The 21,902-nt window shown below is 43.8% G+C and overlaps 1 protein-coding gene across 10 annotated transcripts in view; it reads left to right on the top strand.

The window, feature by feature from the left end:
• CELF4 (CUGBP Elav-like family member 4) overlaps positions 1–21,902 on the top strand; it is an 893,342-nt gene that overhangs the window by 749,355 nt on the left and 122,085 nt on the right. For 6 of the 10 annotated variants that reach the window (XR_011852739.1, XM_072132849.1, XM_072132841.1 and 3 more), the window contains exons 4-5: positions 13,747–13,875; positions 17,048–17,127. Coding sequence is in view for 9 of the 10 variants with exons in the window: in XM_072132849.1 (XP_071988950.1) it covers positions 13,747–13,875; positions 17,048–17,127 (209 nt within the window). In the remaining variant the exon portion in view is untranslated. The remainder of the gene's footprint in view (positions 1–13,746; positions 13,876–17,047; positions 17,128–21,902) is intronic. The other 4 variants (XM_072132843.1, XM_072132844.1, XM_072132847.1 and 1 more) reach the window with 1 other exon arrangement.

The raw sequence follows: 21,902 nt of genomic DNA, 5'->3' as shown, positions 1-21,902 counted from the left end.
TATTAGGGTCCTAGTGGGGGGAACAAAATTATATCAAATCCTCTATAATACATTTTTATCAAGACCAACCTAAAAAAAAGTAATTTACAAAGAAAAAGTTACATTTTATGTGAAGAAGATACTTCCTTGCACCCGGGGTAAAGGTGGTCATCCTGACGCAGTGATAGTTTTAGTTTAATGTTGTCCCTGCTGAAATCTACGGATTTGTATCCCGAATATTATGGGCTTGTATCCAGGTATTATTTAATTTCAATTGTGGCCAAACATATGGACCCATAGACCTACTACTGGTGATATAATGTTATAGTTTGGGTAGTTACATTGTAGTTTGGATTCTTAGCACCCACCATTGTGTCCCCAGTGTTGCAGTATTTCTTATATGACATAGAATTTTTTTTTCATATTTTTAATATTGGCGGAATTATTGCAATATCAGCCTGTAGTATCGGGAATACTTTTGTATTCCAATTTTACTTTACATACTCTACTATTGTCATAGACTGCAGTGCATTATATAACATCTAGTAAGAGGGTCGCACCTGATTATAATACCTGACACTATTGTTTGGGTTCTGTAATATTTGTGTAACAATTTGGATATTATTTTAAAAAATAAACATAAACACTTAATAAACATAAATATGTTTTATTTTAATTAAAGTTTTGTAGATTTTAAGGGCGCAGTGTGGATTGGCCAATACATAGGTTTTTTTGTATCCAGAAGAACCTGGACAAGAGGGTCTGTTCTCATTTTAAATAACATGTATCCAGTCACAAATAGAAGAGCCAGAAAAGGTCAGAGTTGATTATTCTATACATTTAAGTTCTATTGATGTAGCAGAGCTGAGTTTGTTCTCTCCATTATCTGGTTACACAGATTGATGTGTGATGATCTACAAGGCAAAGTAACGTCACACTGTGATCTCATCATTAAGATATCAGGAAACGCAAACACAGCTCTTCTACATCTACATAATAAGTGTGCTACACCTACTCATCAGCGCTCCTCGCTGCTCCCTGTGATGAGGACCCCCTTATAAGCCATGATCATCCCAAGATGACACTGTCAGGTCACTCCACCAGCAGCAAACCTGATTAGACACAAGTCCCATCTGCCCGGACGCCATCGCCATCATGTCTGACTTACATCACGCATTGTGTTTGTCGAAGACAATGGAGACCTGGCTGTGCAAATGAGAGAAGAAGGGGAGATGGTGACATGATGAACCGCCCTGTCATCTCAGCTCCCAGACATGGTCAACATGCTGGAAATAATTACGGATCATTGTGATCTGTACAGATGTAGCAGGGCTGAGTTTGTCTTTGTGATGTATCTTTTGTGTTTGTCTTTGTGTATCTTTGGTGACATCGCTCATATGATTATTACAGGATGTGAACTAAACAGGACGGACTTCTTAAGACAAACAGTGTCATCCCTGACTGCAGCTCCTTTGTGGCAATACCAGACACAGCCCATGGACAGGGGTGGCGCTGGTTCTGCTTCAGGGCATAAGATACAGGTGGACCTTCTGGTGGAAATCTCAACAAGTTTAGCTTTTCCAATATGAACTCTGGTGTCCACGTGACTTTGGGTTAGTCACAGAGACTTGTCATAGAGGACAGTATGGTTGTGGGAGGTTCTGAGAACTTGGGATGAGATGATGATCTCCATGGCTCAGAGATATGGAACATGGTGGTGTTACCAACATTGCTAATAATGGGAAGTAGGATCAGCGGGAAAGTCAATTTCAGTCTAATATGAAGACATAGCAGGCGGCATTACTCAAGATATGGAAGTCTATATATATATATATATATATATATATATATATATATATGTGTATGTAGCTAATAGGATCAAACAAAAGCTGGTGGCCCTATTCTCTGACCATACAAACCACATAGCTGCCGTTGACGCCTGATCCCCCCGACCGTTGAGTTCTTCTAAGAACAAAGGATAAGTTTAAGTCCAACAACTCTTTGTTAGAAGAGCTACATAAACATAAGTTGGTTGATCCAACCTGGAATATGAACATCTGAAGAAGGATGGACCTTTCACTGGAGGCTTTGTCTCACCACTGATACTTGTCCTCCAGCCATAGGAGTGAGGGTAAATACCAGATCTATAGAAGTCCAGGAAACGGGCAACCTAAGGCTTCCTTGAATGCCCTGGGTGATGAACCATTGACCACTGGCCACCGGATCTCATGGTGGTTGATGGTGGTTGAATCCGTATTCTGTGACCAGGGGTAAGTGTCTTTTGCTTTCGGTGGGACAACTTCTTTAAGTCAAGAAACTACGTATGCTAGATGCTACAATCTACCCTTCTTCTTCTTCTTCATCTTCTTCACCAAGTTAACATCAATTTTTGAAGACCACATGTATAAAGTTCCTCCAGGATGTCCAGTCTTTGGCTTGGACGACATGATTCCCATGATCATCCTCAACATATCGGGGCACATTTACTTACCCGGTCCTGTCACGATCCAGCGGCGCGTTCTCAGTTGAGGATTCGGGTCTTCAGGCGATTCACTAAGGTTGTATGCCCGGTGTCCACCAGGTGTCGCTGCTGCGCTGAAGTCCATCGGAGTTCACCGGAGTTCACTACCCTATTCCAGGTGCAGGTAAGCGCGCGTCAAGCAACACATTTTTTTTTTAATTCCGCTGTTTTTCCGAATCCCTCAGGTTTTCCAATGGCCACGCCCCTGATTTCCGTTGTGTGCATGATGGCACCGATGCGCCACAATCCGATCGCATGCGCCAAAATCCCGGGGCAATTCAGGGTAAAACGGTGCAAATCGGAAAAATACGGGAAACCCGACGAAATTGCGCGAATCGGACCCTTAGTAAATGACCCCCATCTTCTTTGCTACAATTATTCCACCATATTTTCTCGTGAATTGTTAAGACAAAGTCGTCTACCGTTAAAGTGTTGTGACTGCCTCACGTTCCTCGATATTTATTACCTGGTGGGTGACCCTGCCGCTCTAGAACCCAACTTTCTCTAGGTTAGAGGGGATTTCTCTGACAGATATAATAGATGAGGGCCTCGTAGCCCAAAGACTCGGTGAAATGACTTGATGTGTGGGCCTGAGCCCGGCTCAATACGAGTAGATGATTACTAGCGCCAGGGATAATACATGATCCTCCTCCGCTCCGTTAGCCCTTAAGCCTCGCGCCATAGCGGCAGGGGACAAAAGCAGAGAAAATATAGATTTGACTGCCTATTAATTTATATCAGAGCCCCAGAAGAAGCCAATGAACTGTAATTTATGAGCTGTCAAAGACTGAAAAATTCCTTTTGACACTCTGTACTTTCGGTTATTAAAGCCTTTCCTGCGGGTGATAGAGAAATTCTACAAGGATCCTCGGAACACAAAAGCCGAGACTCGGGAAGCCGAGGGAGGAGTCATAATTATGTTTTCACTCGTGAACCCTTTATTTTTTCTCCATTTAATCATTTCACCTGCTCACCAACCTCTCGATCAATTTTAGGGCTGGGGGGGGGGGGGTAGCGATGGGGGAGGGGTAGTCAGGGGAGAGAGAGAGTTGGTCAATGCAAGACATTGCTGACACCTGAACAACAAAGAGAGAAGGTGCCGGGTGTTATCTCCAGGCTCTGATCACAGGGTTAAGGGCAGGGTGGTCTTCAAGGACACCTCTATATTAACCCTATCAGCGCCTGATACTACATGACGAAAATCCCGAGGGTGCAAAAATGTGTCACTACGTATAACTAAGCAGAAAGTTATTATTATGCAGATTTTGTTGTGTATTCAAGATACAATATTGCCAATGATTTGGAGAGTGATGGAGCAGAGATATCTCAGGAGGGATTGTGATGTCACAGAGTGATGGAGCAGAGATATCTCAGGAGGGATTGTGATGTCACAGAGTGATGGAGCAGAGTGATGGAGCAGAGATATCTCAGGAGGGATTGTGATGTCACAGGGTGAGGGAGCAGAGATATCTCAGGAGGGATTGTGATGTCACAGAGTGATGGTGCAGAGATATCTCAGGAGGGATTGTGATGGTGCAGAGATATCTCAGGAGGGATTGTGATGGAGCAGAGTGGTGGAGCAGAGATATCTCAGGAGGGATTGTGATGTCACAGAGTGATGGAGCAGAGATATCTCAGGAGGGATTGTGATGTCACAGAGTGATGGAGCAGAGATATCTCAGGAGGGATTGTGATGGAGCAGAGTGATGGAGCAGAGATATCTCAGGAGGGATTGTGATGGAGCAGAGTGATGGAGCAGAGATATCTCAGGAGGGATTGTGATGTCACAGAGTGATGGAGCAGAGATATCTCAGGAGGGATTGTGATGGAGCAGAGTGATGGAGCAGAGATATCTCAGGAGGGATTGTGATGTCACAGAGTGATGGAGCAGAGATATCTCAGGAGGGATTGTGATGTCACAGAGTGATGGTGCAGAGATATCTCAGGAGGGATTGTGATGGTGCAGAGATATCTCAGGAGGGATTGTGATGGAGCAGAGTGGTGGAGCAGAGATATCTCAGGAGGGATTGTGATGTCACAGAGTGATGGAGCAGAGATATCTCAGGAGGGATTGTGATGGAGCAGAGTGATGGAGCAGAGATATCTCAGGAGGGATTGTGATGTCACAGAGTGATGGAGCAGAGATATCTCAGGAGGGATTGTGATGGAGCAGAGTGATGGAGCAGAGATATCTCAGGAGGGATTGTGATGTCACAGAGTGATGGAGCAGAGATATCTCAGGAGGGATTATGATGTCACAGAGTGATGGAGCAGAGATATCTCAGGAGGGATTGTGATGGAGCAGAGTGATGGAGCAGAGATATCTCAGGAGGGATTGTGATGGAGCAGAGATATCTCAGGAGGGATTGTGATGTCACAGAGTGATGGAGCAGAGATATCCCAGGAGGGATTGTGATGTCACAGAGTGATGGAGCAGAGATATCTCAGGAGGGATTGTGATGTCACAGAGTGATGGAGCAGAGATATCTCAGGAGGGATTGTGATGTCACAGAGTGATGGAGCAGAGATATCTCAGGAGGGATTGTGATGTCACAGAGTGATGGAGCAGAGATATCTCAGGAGGGATTGTGATGTCACAGAGTGATGGAGCAGAGATATCTCAGGAGGGATTGTGATGTCACACAGTGATGGAGCAGAGATATCTCAGGAGGGATTGTGATGTCACACAGTGATGGAGCAGAGATATCTCAGGAGGGATTGTGATGGAGCAGAGTGATGGAGCAGAGATATCTCAGGAGGGATTGTGATGGAGCAGAGTGATGGAGCAGAGATATCTCAGGAGGGATTGTGATGTCGCAGAGTGATGGAGCAGAGATATCTCAGGAGGGATTGTGATGTCACAGAGTGATGGAGCAGAGATATCTCAGGAGGGATTGTGATGTCACAGAGTGATGGAGCAGAGATATCTCAGGAGGGATTGTGATGTCACAGAGTGATGGAGCAGAGATATCTCAGGAGGGATTGTGATGGAGCAGAGTGATGGAGCAGAGATATCTCAGGAGGGATTGTGATGTCACAGAGTGATGGTGCAGAGATATCTCAGGAGGGATTGTGATGGAGCAGAGTGATGGTGCAGAGATATCTCAGGAGGGATTGTGATGGAGCAGAGTGATGGAGCAGAGATATCTCAGGAGGGATTGTGATGTCACAGAGTGATGGAGCAGAGATATCTCAGGAGGGATTGTGATGTCGCAGAGTGATGGAGCAGAGATATCTCAGGAGGGATTGTGATGTCACAGAGTGATGGAGCAGAGATATCTCAGGAGGGATTGTGATGTCACAGAGTGATGGAGCAGAGATATCTCAGGAGGGATTGTGATGGAGCAGAGTGATGGAGCAGAGATATCTCAGGAGGGATTGTGATGGAGCAGAGTGATGGAGCAGAGATATCTCAGGAGGGATTGTGATGTCACAGAGTGATGGAGCAGAGATATCTCAGGAGGGATTGTGATGGAGCAGAGTGATGGAGCAGAGATATCTCAGGAGGGATTGTGATGTCACAGAGTGATGGAGCAGAGATATCTCAGGAGGGATTGTGATGGAGCAGAGTGATGGAGCAGAGATATCTCAGGAGGGATTGTGATGTCACAGAGTGATGGAGCAGAGATATCTCAGGAGGGATTGTGATGTCACAGAGTGATGGAGCAGAGATATCTCAGGAGGGATTGTGATGGAGCAGAGTGATGGAGCAGAGATATCTCAGGAGGGATTGTGATGGAGCAGAGTGATGGAGCAGAGATATCTCAGGAGGGATTGTGATGTCGCAGAGTGATGGAGCAGAGATATCTCAGGAGGGATTGTGATGTCACAGAGTGATGGAGCAGAGATATCTCAGGAGGGATTGTGATGTCACAGAGTGATGGAGCAGAGATATCTCAGGAGGGATTGTGATGTCACAGAGTGATGGAGCAGAGATATCTCAGGAGGGATTGTGATGGAGCAGAGTGATGGAGCAGAGATATCTCAGGAGGGATTGTGATGTCACAGAGTGATGGTGCAGAGATATCTCAGGAGGGATTGTGATGGAGCAGAGTGATGGTGCAGAGATATCTCAGGAGGGATTGTGATGGAGCAGAGTGATGGAGCAGAGATATCTCAGGAGGGATTGTGATGTCACAGAGTGATGGAGCAGAGATATCTCAGGAGGGATTGTGATGTCGCAGAGTGATGGAGCAGAGATATCTCAGGAGGGATTGTGATGTCACAGAGTGATGGAGCAGAGATATCTCAGGAGGGATTGTGATGTCACAGAGTGATGGAGCAGAGATATCTCAGGAGGGATTGTGATGGAGCAGAGTGATGGTGCAGAGATATCTCAGGAGGGATTGTGATGGAGCAGAGTGATGGTGCAGAGATATCTCAGGAGGGATTGTGATGTCACACAGTGATGGAGCAGAGATATCTCAGGAGGGATTGTGATGGAGCAGAGTGATGGAGCAGAGATATCTCAGGAGGGATTGTGATGGAGCAGAGTGATGGAGCAGAGATATCTCAGGAGGGATTGTGATGTCGCAGAGTGATGGAGCAGAGATATCTCAGGAGGGATTGTGATGTCACAGAGTGATGGAGCAGAGATATCTCAGGAGGGATTGTGATGTCACAGAGTGATGGAGCAGAGATATCTCAGGAGGGATTGTGATGGAGCAGAGTGATGGAGCAGAGATATCTCAGGAGGGATTGTGATGGAGCAGAGTGATGGTGCAGAGATATCTCAGGAGGGATTGTGATGGAGCAGAGTGATGGTGCAGAGATATCTCAGGAGGGATTGTGATGTCACAGAGTGATGGAGCAGAGATATCTCAGGAGGGATTGTGATGTCACAGAGTGATGGAGCAGAGATATCTCAGGAGGGATTGTGATGTCACAGAGTGATGGAGCAGAGATATCTCAGGAGGGATTGTGATGTCACAGAGTGATGGAGCAGAGATATCTCAGGAGGGATTGTGATGTCACAGAGTGATGGAGCAGAGATATCTCAGGAGGGATTGTGATGTCACAGAGTGATGGAGCAGAGATATCTCAGGAGGGATTGTGATGTCACAGAGTGATGGTGCAGAGATATCTCAGGAGGGATTGTGATGGAGCAGAGATATCTCAGGAGGGATTGTGATGTCACAGAGTGATGGAGCAGAGATATCTCAGGAGGGATTGTGATGTCACAGAGTGAGATATCTCAGGAAGGATTTTGATGAAGAAGAAGAACATACAGATTTGTCTGCACTTCATTACAAGTTCTTCTCATATTTTAGCGGTGGCTTGGGAATGATAGGTGCTGGGATTGCACAGACTGTACTTATATCAGGGACAGTTACCCAGGACGGATTGCTGTTATTTTGTGTGCATGGTTCCGGCCCATCAGAAGTCACATCTTGTGCCTCTTTGCTTGAGGACTGGTGGTAACAACATGGACAGAGACGAGGGACAGCGCATCGGTGCCATTGAAAAGCAATAAGACGTGTCGGGGTGTGCATGCCCCATTTACATCAGCTCCCGGGGTGCGGCGAGGCACTGAGACAGTTACAAAGTATAAGTCAGGAACTTTAGGAACCCCGAAGGAGTCTTAATGATCCGTTTCATCCAACGCCCCGAGGTGCCCGATCCCCGCTATAATACTAGGAGAAATCACCAGCAATAAGCAGAAAGATCTAAATACATCAACCACGGAAACATTTGGCAGGATTCATTATAGATAAATTAAAGTTGATGTAACTATACATCATATAGAACATGACGTTATACTTAAAGGGATCATGTATTTTTCCTTTCATTGTAGCTTAGTGTTAAATAACTAATATAAATGTTCCTGATCCCTGATCTTAGCGGTGACCAGCGGATTCAGGCTGCAGCTTCCATGTAATGTGTCCGGGTAGGTCTCTAATAGAGCCAATCACACAGCACCTTACTACATAGAGGTCAAGACGAGAGCCAATGATTGGCTACAGCAGAGTCTTATTTCACGGCACCTTAAGGCACCAGAACAGAAGTTGCCACATCATGTCCAGTGCTGGATTTTTCGATTTTTTTTTCACCTCTTTTGTATCTGACCTCTGTCGGGTGCAGAGTCAGGCACATTTATCTCCGCAACTTGGCAGAATTGTGTCGCATGCTCAAAGCTAAAGGTGCACAAAAAAAAAAGAGTTGCAGTGTAGGGTGTGCCTAATTATTGAAGACTGTTCACCAGTGCTCATTAATCTGCCCCACTCTGCACATAGCACAGACTGCACAACTACTGATAAATCTGGGCCATTGGGGGTCATTTACTAAGGGCCCGAATTGCGTTTTTCCGTCGCGTTACCCGAATATTTCCGATTTGCGCCGATTTTCCCTGAATTGCCCCGGGATCTTCGCGCACGCGATTGGATTGTGGTGCATACGCGCGGCATGCACGCGACGGAAATCGGGGTGCGTGGCCGTAAGAAAACCCGACTGATTTGGAAAAACCGCCGCATTTTTTTTAAAAAAAAGTGTTGCTTGACACGCACTTACCTGCACCCAACGGAGGACGGTGAACTTCAGTGCACTCCGACGGAATGCAGCGCAGCAGCGACACCTAGTGGACATCGGGGGCACTACCTTAGTGAATCGCCGGAAGACCCGAATCCTCCACTGAGAACGCGCCACTGGATCGTGACAGGACCGGCTAAGTAAATCTGCCCCATTGTATCAAAAGGTCCAGCAGACACTTGGGTCTGTTTCTGATAATTTTCTGATTGCAGAGAAGAGAAGGAGAGATGAGTAGACCCAAAGTTCACGTTTGGGTTCAGGGTTCGGGTTCAGCCACTAAATGCCCCATGGTTATGATTGGCCAGGGTGACTCTGAACCTGAACCTTTCATCTCTAATATTGAGGAACAGGAATAAATTACTGGCAAAGATAATCACAGCAAGTATTTCTGGGTAATCGCTTTCCTATAGTAACAGAGTTTTTTGATATATTAAAAACTGGACGTTCACACTCACACTTGTTGCCCACCCGCCTCTGCTCCCTGCCTGCCCTCTGCCCTGACACGCCCCAAAAGACATCTCCCCCAGTGTCTCAGAAGACAGCACAGAAGGGTATGATAATTATTTCTCATGGGGTGAGATGAGCTGTATCCCAATATCATCTTATACACTATCCATAGATCAGGTTTCTACATGTCTCACCACTTCCTTAGATCAGGAGAATGATTCATAGTATGATAGAAGGTTATGTTAAATAAAGGTGCAGGTCCATCCACTCCAACCTATAATGTCATGAACCCATAAAGGGGACCCTGGACTGGATCTGCACCTTACTTAAAAAGGGCAATGACCAAAGAAGCTCCATGGATGGAAAAAGCCAAACACAGCCCTGGGCTATTTTTTTCCAGTCTTATGGTTTTTGAAAGGCAGGCAATGAGACCCTTAACTAGATAGTTGTTCTAAAAACACCTTGTAAAAATACCCTTAGGGCACTTTTGTTGGTTTTACTAGAACAGGAAAATCAAGGTCCCCCAAAAAAGTAAAAAAAAAGAGACCTAGTGCAATCATGACTGACTCTTCAACTTTTTCTATGTAAGGGTTTTTTCACCTTTATCAAAGTACCAAGTAAATACGGATGGACAGAGACATGTCCATCAGGTTCAACCATTGGAAAAGTCGATAAACTAGAAAGCAATATAAGGGTGTCTTGGCCATAACCCTCTGATCTGAACATGTGTGACTTGGCACAGGACATCCAATAGTGGTGAAAAGTCATGTCCTTGAGATCTTACAATTAGCCATGGAGGACTAGAGCCATAGAAAGGGCACAGGTGCATGATATGAAAGATGGGCCGAGTGTGCAATGAGGTTCTGAGTGATGAATGTCCATAAATGAAGAGCGTATGAAGACTACCAGGACTAGGAGTCACCAGGGTGCAAAGGGGATTCACCAACTTCATTGTGCTTCACCTTTGTCCAACCGTGGTTGAGTTTAATTAAAATTGAGTTGTAAAAGATACAATCAGAGAGAAGAGAAGTGAGCATTGTGCATACATATTAATGGGAGGCTTTAGAGTTGAAGTACATGGGAAAATCAGGAGACCCGCAGAAATGAGACACCCAAAGTAAATTCCTCCCTCTTTTCTTCCCTCTCGGAAGACAGAAATTGAATTTTTAAGTGCAGCGAACAAGGGATTAACAATTGTCAGGTCTTCAGCTCTTTGTCTTTTTTTTCTTTTTTTGGAGAATCCTATTTAATCACAGACTTTAATATTAAGTGAGGTCTGGCCATGGCGCGCGTCTTGTCTCCGAGCGCGAATGATACAGAGCGAGATGAGGGAGATAGGACTTAAGTTGGAGCAATTGTGCAGAAGTGTTTCAATTACCCTCTCTGAAGTCTTGAAAAGCCAACTTTAATTTGATGTGAAAAGTCATGGAGGGCACATGCCAAAGAAAATTCCCTCTATTGTGTCCGTGGCTTGGCGGCATGGCAGCAATTATAAGCTTCTGCTTGACTTGTTCTACAATTCTACTTTGTGGCTGATGGTGGTTAATGATATGTTAGCCAATCCTTCACACAATGAGAGGTAGACTGTTTGTTCTCTTTCAATTCCCCCTTCGAGATTATCTTTACATAAAAGGAAAGATCGAAAATGTATCTGAATTGCTGCCTCGAAAGGTCGAAGCAACATGTTTTGGCTTAGGGTGATAATACGTGGGTCCCTAAGGCGGAGGCCAAAAAGTTTACATGGAGAGAAGTCCTAGAAAGAGTTGCCTAGGTGACACGATAGTCTCCATCGCCGCCCGCCTTCAATGGCTTAGCCTCCGCGTTCTTCAAGGGCACGTCTTAAGTCTGCACTTCTCCCCATAGGATACATCGAAGCAATTTTATGCTTAAAAATACAGCAAACAGAGATCTTATTTACATCCAGATCTTGGAGTTAATGGATGCAAGGTGCATTGCAATTTTCTTTAAGTGTAGTAATCCTCCGGCTTCTCACGGGCTCTATAGGAAATGTGCGGTTTGATATGAACAGCTTATTTTCATTAAGCTTATATTCATCTTGACTTTCTGAAGAACAGATTTGCTGTGATTGTTGTGCTCTCCTTAACTGTTATAAATGGGATATTGTGGAGAGATGTGGAAGAACAACATTGATACTATCAAAGTAACAAAGGTGTAGCAATCCACTCTCAATCTACTCCAATCTACTCTCTGGAAGTCCAAAAATTTCCTTTCAGCCACCATTGTGTCCAGCAATACATGACTTTGGCTTTTCGGTTGTATGAATGTCCCTACTCCATGACTCTAACCAATGGCAATTTGTCCCAGAGAAGCCTTTTTACAAGTGCTCTGTACCTGAGGAATAAGATACATTTGGTTAATTTGACTCCCAAAGGGTGTTCACGAACAGATGGGCATTGACTGAACAGTCCAAATCCCAGTGATAAAGAACGGTCATGATGTTGTGAGGAAAGTGGGGAGCAGTCTTTGTGGTACATATAACCTATGGGGTCCCCTGTTACCAGTGCATTTCACCAGTATTGGAGGGAGGTGAGATTGTGCTGGAGGATCTACATCCATTACTGGAGGACCTGCCAGGGAACTTCAGCTTGTACCTTGCCCATGTTTCTGTATGTCCCCTTCATGGCACACATGGGGATCTCTTGCCCATCCTGTATCAGCTGTCAGGTAACGGAGACAATTGCATGAAGTAGCGACCTGGAAGGATTAAAGGATCGAAAATGTTTTTGAATTGAGACATGGACTGGCTTAGGGTAATAGTTTAGTGATCTTTAAGGCAGTGGCCAAATAGTTAACATTGAATGAGTTCCAAGAAGACATGATAGTTTCCATCTCAGCATTCTTCAAGGGCATGTCTTAATCTCCCCCATAGGATACATCAGAGAAATGTTTTAGGGGTGTCTATCATCCAGAGGCTCCAGTCTTCTAATAAACATGAGGTAGTGACCTGGTGCTTTCCCTGCAACATTCTAAGTCCAAATCCCTCTAGAGGGTTAAAGGGTGAATACCGCACCTGAAGCATTACAAATAGCAATTTTAAGTGACTCAGCCAACCCCTCTAAGTATCTCATTGTGTCTTAATGTAAACCTATAATGTCTACACATCAGCATTAGTCACTACTCAGCCCGGCTTCTGTCTTCATATTAAAGATGATTCTCCCCTGATACAACCCCCTGGAGCTTGTAACCGTCCTGCAAATTAAAACAGCAGCAGAGTTTGGATACGGTGGGATCAGGGAGAGCGAGGACAAAGGACCTGACATCACAGGGAGGTGACGTCTAGCGTCCGGACTGCGTTTTACGAGAGCGCTGCTCTGGGGTATTAGTCCGTGATCACACACACTGCTCTGCATGTTAAGACGAATCCCATTTCATGATTCCAAATCTACGGGACAAATCACAGGGAGTTCATCACCTGCAGGAAACTTCTTGTATCTAATTACTGATGACTTCATCATCTTCCCCATCTTCAGGAGGCGCCTGTGCGTGCAGAGACCTGTCACTCACCTCCTCATCAGGGGTACGGATAGGGGGGGCCCAAATGTCTATTAATTGGGTTGTAACCAGAAGAGTGACAGGCTTAGCGTCTACACCCCTGTGTACCCCCTAGATGGAGGCTAGAACAGGCTTGCATTTTTTAGTATTTCCAGCACCAAATGATCTTGTTTTGATCTTGAAATGTTTTTTTTTTTAAATTTCTTTAAATTCTCTTTTGTATTGATCAGTCGCACAAAGTAAACTGCATGACTGTCCACAATAGCACAAGATGTTATAAACCTCTCCTATCTAAATCTCATATATAAGTATATCTATCTATCTATCTATCTCATATCTATCTATCTCATATCTATCTATCTCCTATCTATCTATCTATCTATCTCATATCTATCTATCTATCTATCTATCTCATATCTATCTATCTATCTATCTATCTATCTCCTATCTATCTCATATCTATCTATCTATCTATCTATCTCATATCTATCTATCTATCTATCTATCTCCTATCTATCTCATATCTATCTACCTATCTATCATCTATCTATAATCTTTCTTTCATCTATCTATAATCTTTCTTCCATCTATCCTTCTATACTGTAGATGTCTATTTGTAATTTCCTTCCTTTCTTTGATCTCATTCATTCTTTCCTTCCATTATGTAACTTGTATCTTTTTCCTTCTGTGTCTCTTGAATACTTGTTGCTCTTTCATCGGGTCACATAAAACATGGTAAGCATCTCTTAATTTTGTTCCAGAAGACAGAAAACTCTTTGTGGGTATGCTGAATAAGCAGCAGTCAGAAGACGACATCCGCCGACTATTTGAAGCCTTTGGGAACATTGAGGAATGTACAATCCTACGAGGACCAGATGGGAACAGCAAAGGTAAAATTAACTGCAGGTCTCTTCTTTATTGTAACTCCTGCGGCCGGATTCTTATCAGACCTCAGGTGACCCCGAATGTTCTGCTCCGATACACAGAAAATGCTGAGAAGGATCAGGATCTGCTTTTCAGTGTCAGTCATCTGTTGGAATGGATTAGCGCGTTTCGACACCTTAATCTTAATCATTATGATTAAGACGCTATAGGCGTCGAAACGCGCTAATCCATTTGTCTTCCATAATATGTACCCCACGCTTTTGTAAAATAAAGACAAGCCTCTGATTGGACAGCACCGGTGTGGATAACTTGAGTGCCGCCTGTTTATCATTTTCTGCTACTGATAAGGGAGGGTGTAAAGTTGTAAGTAGAGATGAGCGAACACTAAAATGCTCGGGTACTCGTTATTCGATACAAACTTTTCCCGATGCTCGAGTGCTCGTCTCGAATAACGAGCCCCATTGAAGTCAATGGGAGACTCGAGCATTTTTCACTGAAAGAACACATTAAAAGAACAGTGAAGAACAACAAATTCCAGATGTTTTCCTTGTAAGAACACATTGGGGCAGATTTACTTACCCGGCCCATTCGCGATCCAGCGGCGCGTTCTCTGCACAGTATTCGGGTCCAGACGGGATTTATGAAGGTAGTTCCTTCGCCGTCCACCAGGTGGCGCTGCTGCGCTGAAAATCGTCTGAACGCACCGGAATACACCGAGCTGGACCAGGTGAAGGTAAGCGCGTCCCAGGCGACACATTTTCGGGTTTTTAAATGCAGCTGTTTTTCCGAATACGTCGGGTTTTCGTTCGGCCACGCCCCCCGATTTCCATCGCGCGCATGCCGGTGCCGATGCGCCACAATCCGATCACGTGCGCCAAAATCCCGGGGCAATTTAGGTGCAATAGGCGCAAATCGGAAAAATTCGGGTAACACGTCAGGAAAACGCGAATCGGGCCCTTAGTAAATGACCCCCATTGAAAGAACACCATTCTTCACATTGCAGGTTCGCGCACATCTCCTAACTTATCCGAAGACACGCGCGAACATCTGCAATGTGAAGAATAGTGTTCTTTCAATGTGTTCTTACAAGGAAAACATCTGTGTAATGTGTTATTCTTCACTGTCTTTTATTAATTTAATGCTCGATCTCGAGCCGGCGAGATACTCGTCCGAGTAATGAGCCGGTCCGAGTATGCGGATGAGTATACTCGCTCATCTCTAGTTGTAAGTTTTTAGAGCGGTCGTGTCTTTTACTTGGAAAGAAATAAAAGAAGGAAAAAACTCCATTTGAAGTTATTTTTTTTGTTATTTTCGGGGATAAAAGGGATCGTTTGCTTTGTGTGGTTAGAAGTTCTATAACTTCACCTTTGTGGATTTCATATGACTGGGCCCTTTATTCAATTACAACTATTTACTAACAAGGTCTGTATGACATCACATGACCAGGGACAGAAGGAGCCTTGCACCTGTGTGACATCACATGACCAGGGACAGAAGGAGCCTTGCACCTGTGTGACATCACATGACCAGGGACAGAAGGAGCCTTGCACCTGTATGACATCACATGACCAGGGACAGAAGGAGCCTTGCACCTGTGTGACATCACATGACCAGATCTAGAAAACACTTGAGCAATTGAAATAGAAAGTATATTAGAAAATTGTATAACTTTCCTTTTCACACATCAATGATTTCTGGAACGTGCGGATCCCCTGAGAGAGCTGAGAGATAGAGATGAAGCTTAGGGGGTGTGTGATATATAAGGGTCTCTCCTGCCATGATGTAAGGGGGGGCTCAGGTCCATGTGATGGGGTACAGCGTTATCCCTCTCCCAATGATCCTCCTTCTTCCTCCATGTAAACCTTTCGCGGGGTCTTTGTAATCATTGTAATTACTGAGGATGCAGCTTCCTAGACGGATATTTACTGGTTCTGGGAAAGGTCGCGGTGTCAGCCGATCGATACCTTTTAATTGCTACATACATATCGCCTTCTCTAAATCACAGCATGAGGATGAGCGGCCGGAAGATGAGTATATAAATATTAATCATAAAGATTTCACCCTCAAAGCTGAGAATAAAAAATCCATATAATCCGTATATAATCCGTATAAATTAGGGACATTACTCCTAGATCCAGGCACCGGGACTGTGGTATCTTCTTATATTTGTTATCCATGGTCTCCTTCCTTTTAAAATCATCTTTTATAATTATGCTAATGAGACTACTGTCAAAGTGGGAAGTGTAACAGCTTGTGAAGCTATAGCACAGTGGGCCTCCAGTAACACCACCAGAGACCTTCTGGCTCCTTAGTATGATTATAAAAGTTGAGGCCATAGATAACAGATATAAGAAGATCCCACAGTCCCGGTGCCTGGATCTATGAGTAATGTCCCTGGTGTATCAGGATGGATTCTGATGGGAGATTTCCTTATAACAGGAAATCAATGTTCAATCAGTGGATCGGACCTCCTGGACCCCACCAAAAAAGTGAGAGAAGAACTACAGGCACTGTGGGGCACATGTGTCATGGCTTTGTCTGTCTGTTTTTGGAGACTCTTCTTGGCTTTCCTGCTGGTCAGATGTGTCCTATCAGTTTTCCTTATTGATACATGTGGCGTTTGGTCTGTAGTGAATTTGCGACTTTTTAAAACAAAAGTTGCAAAAAGTCTCCAAAAGTTGCAAACAGTTCCCCAGCTAATTTCTACGCCTGGTCAGGGGCAGCCGTAGTTTTGTGAAAAAATGAACGACTTTGCAAAAAAAGTCGCAACTCTCACGTCTGGATTAAGGCGATAACTCAGGGAACACTGCTGGAAACTAGACAAAGGCGAAGTCTAAAAGGAGACAGTTTTAGGCGCAAAAAAAGTCGCAAATGAGCACAAGCGCCATGAAAAGTGTCAAAAATGAAAAAAAAGGGCAAGCGGAAAGTGTGATACATGTGCCCCCAAAACTGATCCATACAGGTGACACTGTGCCTGCTGCTCTATATTATCTCCTTCATCTATAGGGGATCTAAGGGCTGGGAGCGCTCCCATCTCCTCTGATACAAGGATCCGGATATCTGATCAGGGATCCATAGTTATGTAGCTACATACAGTATTGAGATGTTTATTACTCCCCTGCTATGGGGATGACAGGAGGACACGTCTGAGCTAAAACCTTTCTGTCTTATTTCCAGGATGTGCGTTTGTGAAATATTCATCACATGCGGAAGCGCAGGCGGCCATCAATGCTCTTCATGGCAGCCAGACAATGCCGGTAAGTAGCCAATCCTCATGTATCGTGCGGTGTCTCCTGATAATGTGCAGAACATGAGCCTCTCCATTATTATGTTATATATTGTCCTGGGATATAGGATGGGAAAGTGCTGCTCATTGAAGCCCTAGAGAGCAAGGTTGGTGGTGGTAGGTAGACATTGGTTCTGGTGGTATCATAACTGGCTGGAAGCCTAATCCATCTGTATCTCTATGTATTATACAGGTATATACTCTATGCTCCCTCTATGTATTATACAGGTATATACTCTATGCCCCCTCTATGTATTATACAGGTATATACTCTATGCCCCCTCTATGTATTATACAGGTATATACTCTATGTCCCCTCTATGTATTATACAGGTGTATACTCTATGTCCCCTCTATGTATTATACAGGTGTATACTCTATGCCCCTCTATGTATTATACAGGTATATACTCTATGCCCCCTCTATGTATTATACAGGTGTATACTCTATGCCCCCTCTATGTATTATACAGGTGTATACTCTATGCCCCTCTATGTATTATACAGGTGTATACTCTATGCACCCTCTATGTATTATACAGGTGTATACTCTATGCTCCCTCTATGTATTATACAGGTATATACTCTATGCCCCCTCTATGTATTATACAGGTGTATACTCTATGCCCCTCTATGTATTATACAGGTGTATACTCTATGCACCCTCTATGTATTATACAGGTGTATACTCTATGCTCCCTCTATGTATTATACAGGTATATACTCTATGCACCCTCTATGTATTATACAGGTATATACTCTATGCCCCCTCTATGTATTATACAGGTGTATACTCTATGCCCCTCTATGTATTATACAGGTGTATACTCTATGTCCCCTCTATGTATTATACAGGTGTATACTCTATGCCCCTCTATGTATTATACAGGTATATACTCTATGCCCCCTCTATGTATTATACAGGTGTATACTCTATGTCCCCTCTATGTATTATACAGGTGTATACTCTATGCCCCTCTATGTATTATACAGGTGTATACTCTATGTCCCCTCTATGTATTATACAGGTGTATACTCTATGCCCCTCTATGTATTATACAGGTATATACTCTATGCCCCCTCTATGTATTATACAGGTGTATACTCTATGTCCCCTCTATGTATTATACAGGTGTATACTCTATGCCCCTCTATGTATTATACAGGTGTATACTCTATGCACCCTCTATGTATTATACAGGTGTATACTCTATGCTCCCTCTATGTATTATACAGGTATATACTCTATGCACCCTCTATGTATTATACAGGTATATACTCTATGCCCCCTCTATGTATTATACAGGTGTATACTCTATGCCCCTCTATGTATTATACAGGTGTATACTCTATGTCCCCTCTATGTATTATACAGGTGTATACTCTATGCCCCTCTATGTATTATACAGGTATATACTCTATGCCCCCTCTATGTATTATACAGGTGTATACTCTATGTCCCCTCTATGTATTATACAGGTGTATACTCTATGCCCCCTCTATGTATTATACAGGTGTATACTCTATGCCCCCTCTATGTATTATACAGGTATATACTCTATGCACCCTCTATGTATTATACAGGTGTATACTCTATGCCCCTCTATGTATTATACAGGTGTATACTCTATGCCCCTCTATGTATTATACAGGTATATACTCTATGCCCCTCTATGTATTATACAGGTGTATACTCTATGCCCCTCTATGTATTATACAGGTATATACTCTATGTCCCCTCTATGTATTATACAGGTGTATACTCTATGCTCCCTCTATGTATTATACAGGTGTATACTCTATGCCCCCTCTATGTATTATACAGGTGTATACTCTATGCCCCCTCTATGTATTATACAGGTGTATACTCTATGCCCCCTCTATGTATTATACAGGTGTATACTCTATGCACCCTCTATGTATTATACAGGTGTATACTCTATGCACCCTCTATGTATTATACAGGTGTATACTCTATGCCCCTCTATGTATTATACAGGTGTATACTCTATGCACCCTCTATGTATTATACAGGTGTATACTCTATGCCCCTCTATGTATTATACAGGTGTATACTCTATGCCCCTCTATGTATTATACAGGTGTATACTCTATGTCCCCTCTATGTATTATACAGGTGTATACTCTATGCCCCCTCTATGTATTATACAGGTATATACTCTATGCCCCTCTATGTATTATACAGGTGTATACTCTATGTCCCCTCTATGTATTATACAGGTATATACTCTATGCCCCTCTATGTATTATACAGGTGTATACTCTATGCCCCCTCTATGTATTATACAGGTGTATACTCTATGCACCATCTATGTATTATACAGGTATATACTCTATGCCCCTCTATGTATTATACAGGTGTATACTCTATGCACCCTCTATGTATTATACAGGTGTATACTCTATGCCCCTCTATGTTTTATACAGGTATATACTCTATGTCCCCTCTATGTATTATACAGGTGTATACTCTATGCCCCCTCTATGTATTATACAGGTATATACTCTATGCCCCTCTATGTATTATACAGGTGTATACTCTATGCCCCTCTATGTATTATACAGGTGTATACTCTATGTCCCCTCTATGTATTATACAGGTGTATACTCTATGCCCCCTCTATGTATTATACAGGTATATACTCTATGCCCCTCTATGTATTATACAGGTGTATACTCTATGCCCCCTCTATGTATTATACAGGTGTATACTCTATGCACCCTCTATGTATTATACAGGTGTATACTCTATGCACCCTCTGTGTATTATACAGGTGTATACTCTATGTCCCCTCTATGTATTATACAGGTGTATACTCTATGTCCCCTCTATGTATTATACAGGTGTATACTCTATGCCCCCTCTATGTATTATACAGGTATATACTCTATGCCCCTCTATGTATTATACAGGTGTATACTCTATGCCCCCTCTATGTATTATACAGGTGTATACTCTATGCCCCCTCTATGTATTATACAGGTATATACTCTATGCCCCCTCTATGTATTATACAGGTGTATACTCTATGCCCCCTCTATGTTTTATACAGGTGTATACTCTATGCCCCCTCCATGTATTATACAGGTGTATACTCTATGCCCCCTCTATGTATTATACAGGTGTATACTCTATGTCCCCTCTATGTATTATACAGGTGTATACTCTATGCCCCCTCTATGTATTATACAGGTATATACTCTATGCACCCTCTATGTATTATACAGGTGTATACTCTATGCACCCTTTATGTTGTAGGTGCCCTGTAGCGTTTTATGATCTAATACAGATGTTTTCTATATGTATGATCCATTATACACTGTCCTCTTTGTATCTTTGGTGCTGAATTCTCTTTGCATTATGCCCCATACAGGCTGCTGTAATTTCCTTGTTGTATCTTCAGTTCTCCATGTTGTATCCTCTATGTATCGTCCTTCTATCATGCGTCCTGCAGCCTCCTTGTTTTGTGCTACTATTACAGTCTTTGCATTGCAGTATGTGCTGCCCATTATATCCATTTTGTATTGTGCACCATCCATGGAGCTGTCTCCTCTTTCTGCTGATTTCTCCATGTTACAAAGTATTTTTGTCTGCTATGTGCGGTGCAGCGTGCGCTTTTTATTCTGCCCTGTGCTTGTTATTCTGTCCTCTTTTCATGATGTTTGTTTTTGCTTTGTATTGTGCGCTATCTGTGGCGTTGCATCTTCTTGTTATTATGTGCTATCCCTGGGGCTGTGTCCTCTATGTATTATGCCCTATCCCTGGTGCTGTATCCACTATCCCTGGTGCTGTATACACTATCCCTGGTGCTGTGTCCACTTTCCATGGTGCTGTATCCACTATCCCTGGTGCTGTGTCCCCTATGTATTATGCCCTATCCCTGGTGCTGTATCCACTGTCCCTGGTGCTGTGTCCCCTATGTATTATGCACTATCCATGGTGCTGTATCCACTATCCCTGGTGCTGTATACACTATCCCTGGTGCTTTGTCCACTTTCCATGGTGCTGTATCCACTATCCCTGGTGCTGTGTCCCCTATGTATTATGCCCTATCCCTGGTGCTGTATCCACTGTCCCTGGTGCTGTGTCCCCTATGTATTATGCACTATCCCTGGTGCTGTATCCACTGTCCCTGGTGCTGTGTCCCCTATGTATTATGCACTATCCATGGTGCTGTATCCACTGTCCATGGTGCTGTATCCACTGTCCATGGTGCTGTATCCACTGTCCCTGGTGCTGTGTCCCCTATGTATTATGCACTATCCATGGTGCTGTATCCACTGTCCATGGTGCTGTATCCACTGTCCATGGTGCTGTATCCACTATCACTGGTGCTGTATCCACTATCCCTGGTGCTGTATCCACTATCCCTGGTGCTGTGTCCACTTTCCATGGTGCTGTATCCACTACCCCTGGTGCTGTATCCACTACCTCTGGTGCTGTATCCAGTCTCCATGGTGCTGTATCCACTGCCCCTGGTGCTGTATCCACTATCCCTGGTGCTGTATCCACTATCCCTGGTGCTGTATCCACTATCCCTGGTGCTGTATCCACTATCCCTGGTGCTGTATCCACTATCCCTGGTGCTGTATCCACTATCCCTGGTGCTGTATCCACTACCTCTGGTGCTGTATCCACTCTCCATGGTGCTGTATCCACTGCCCCTGGTTCTGTATCCACTGCCCCTGGTTCTGTATCCACTTTCCCTAGTGCTGTATCCACTAC

The sequence above is a fragment of the Engystomops pustulosus genome, chromosome 1 (genome assembly GCF_040894005.1).
Source record: "Engystomops pustulosus chromosome 1, aEngPut4.maternal, whole genome shotgun sequence".
NCBI classification, from domain to species: Eukaryota; Metazoa; Chordata; class Amphibia; order Anura; family Leptodactylidae; genus Engystomops; species Engystomops pustulosus.
Note: the sequence above shows the minus strand (reverse complement) of the source record. Positions and strands in the feature narration are given on the sequence as shown.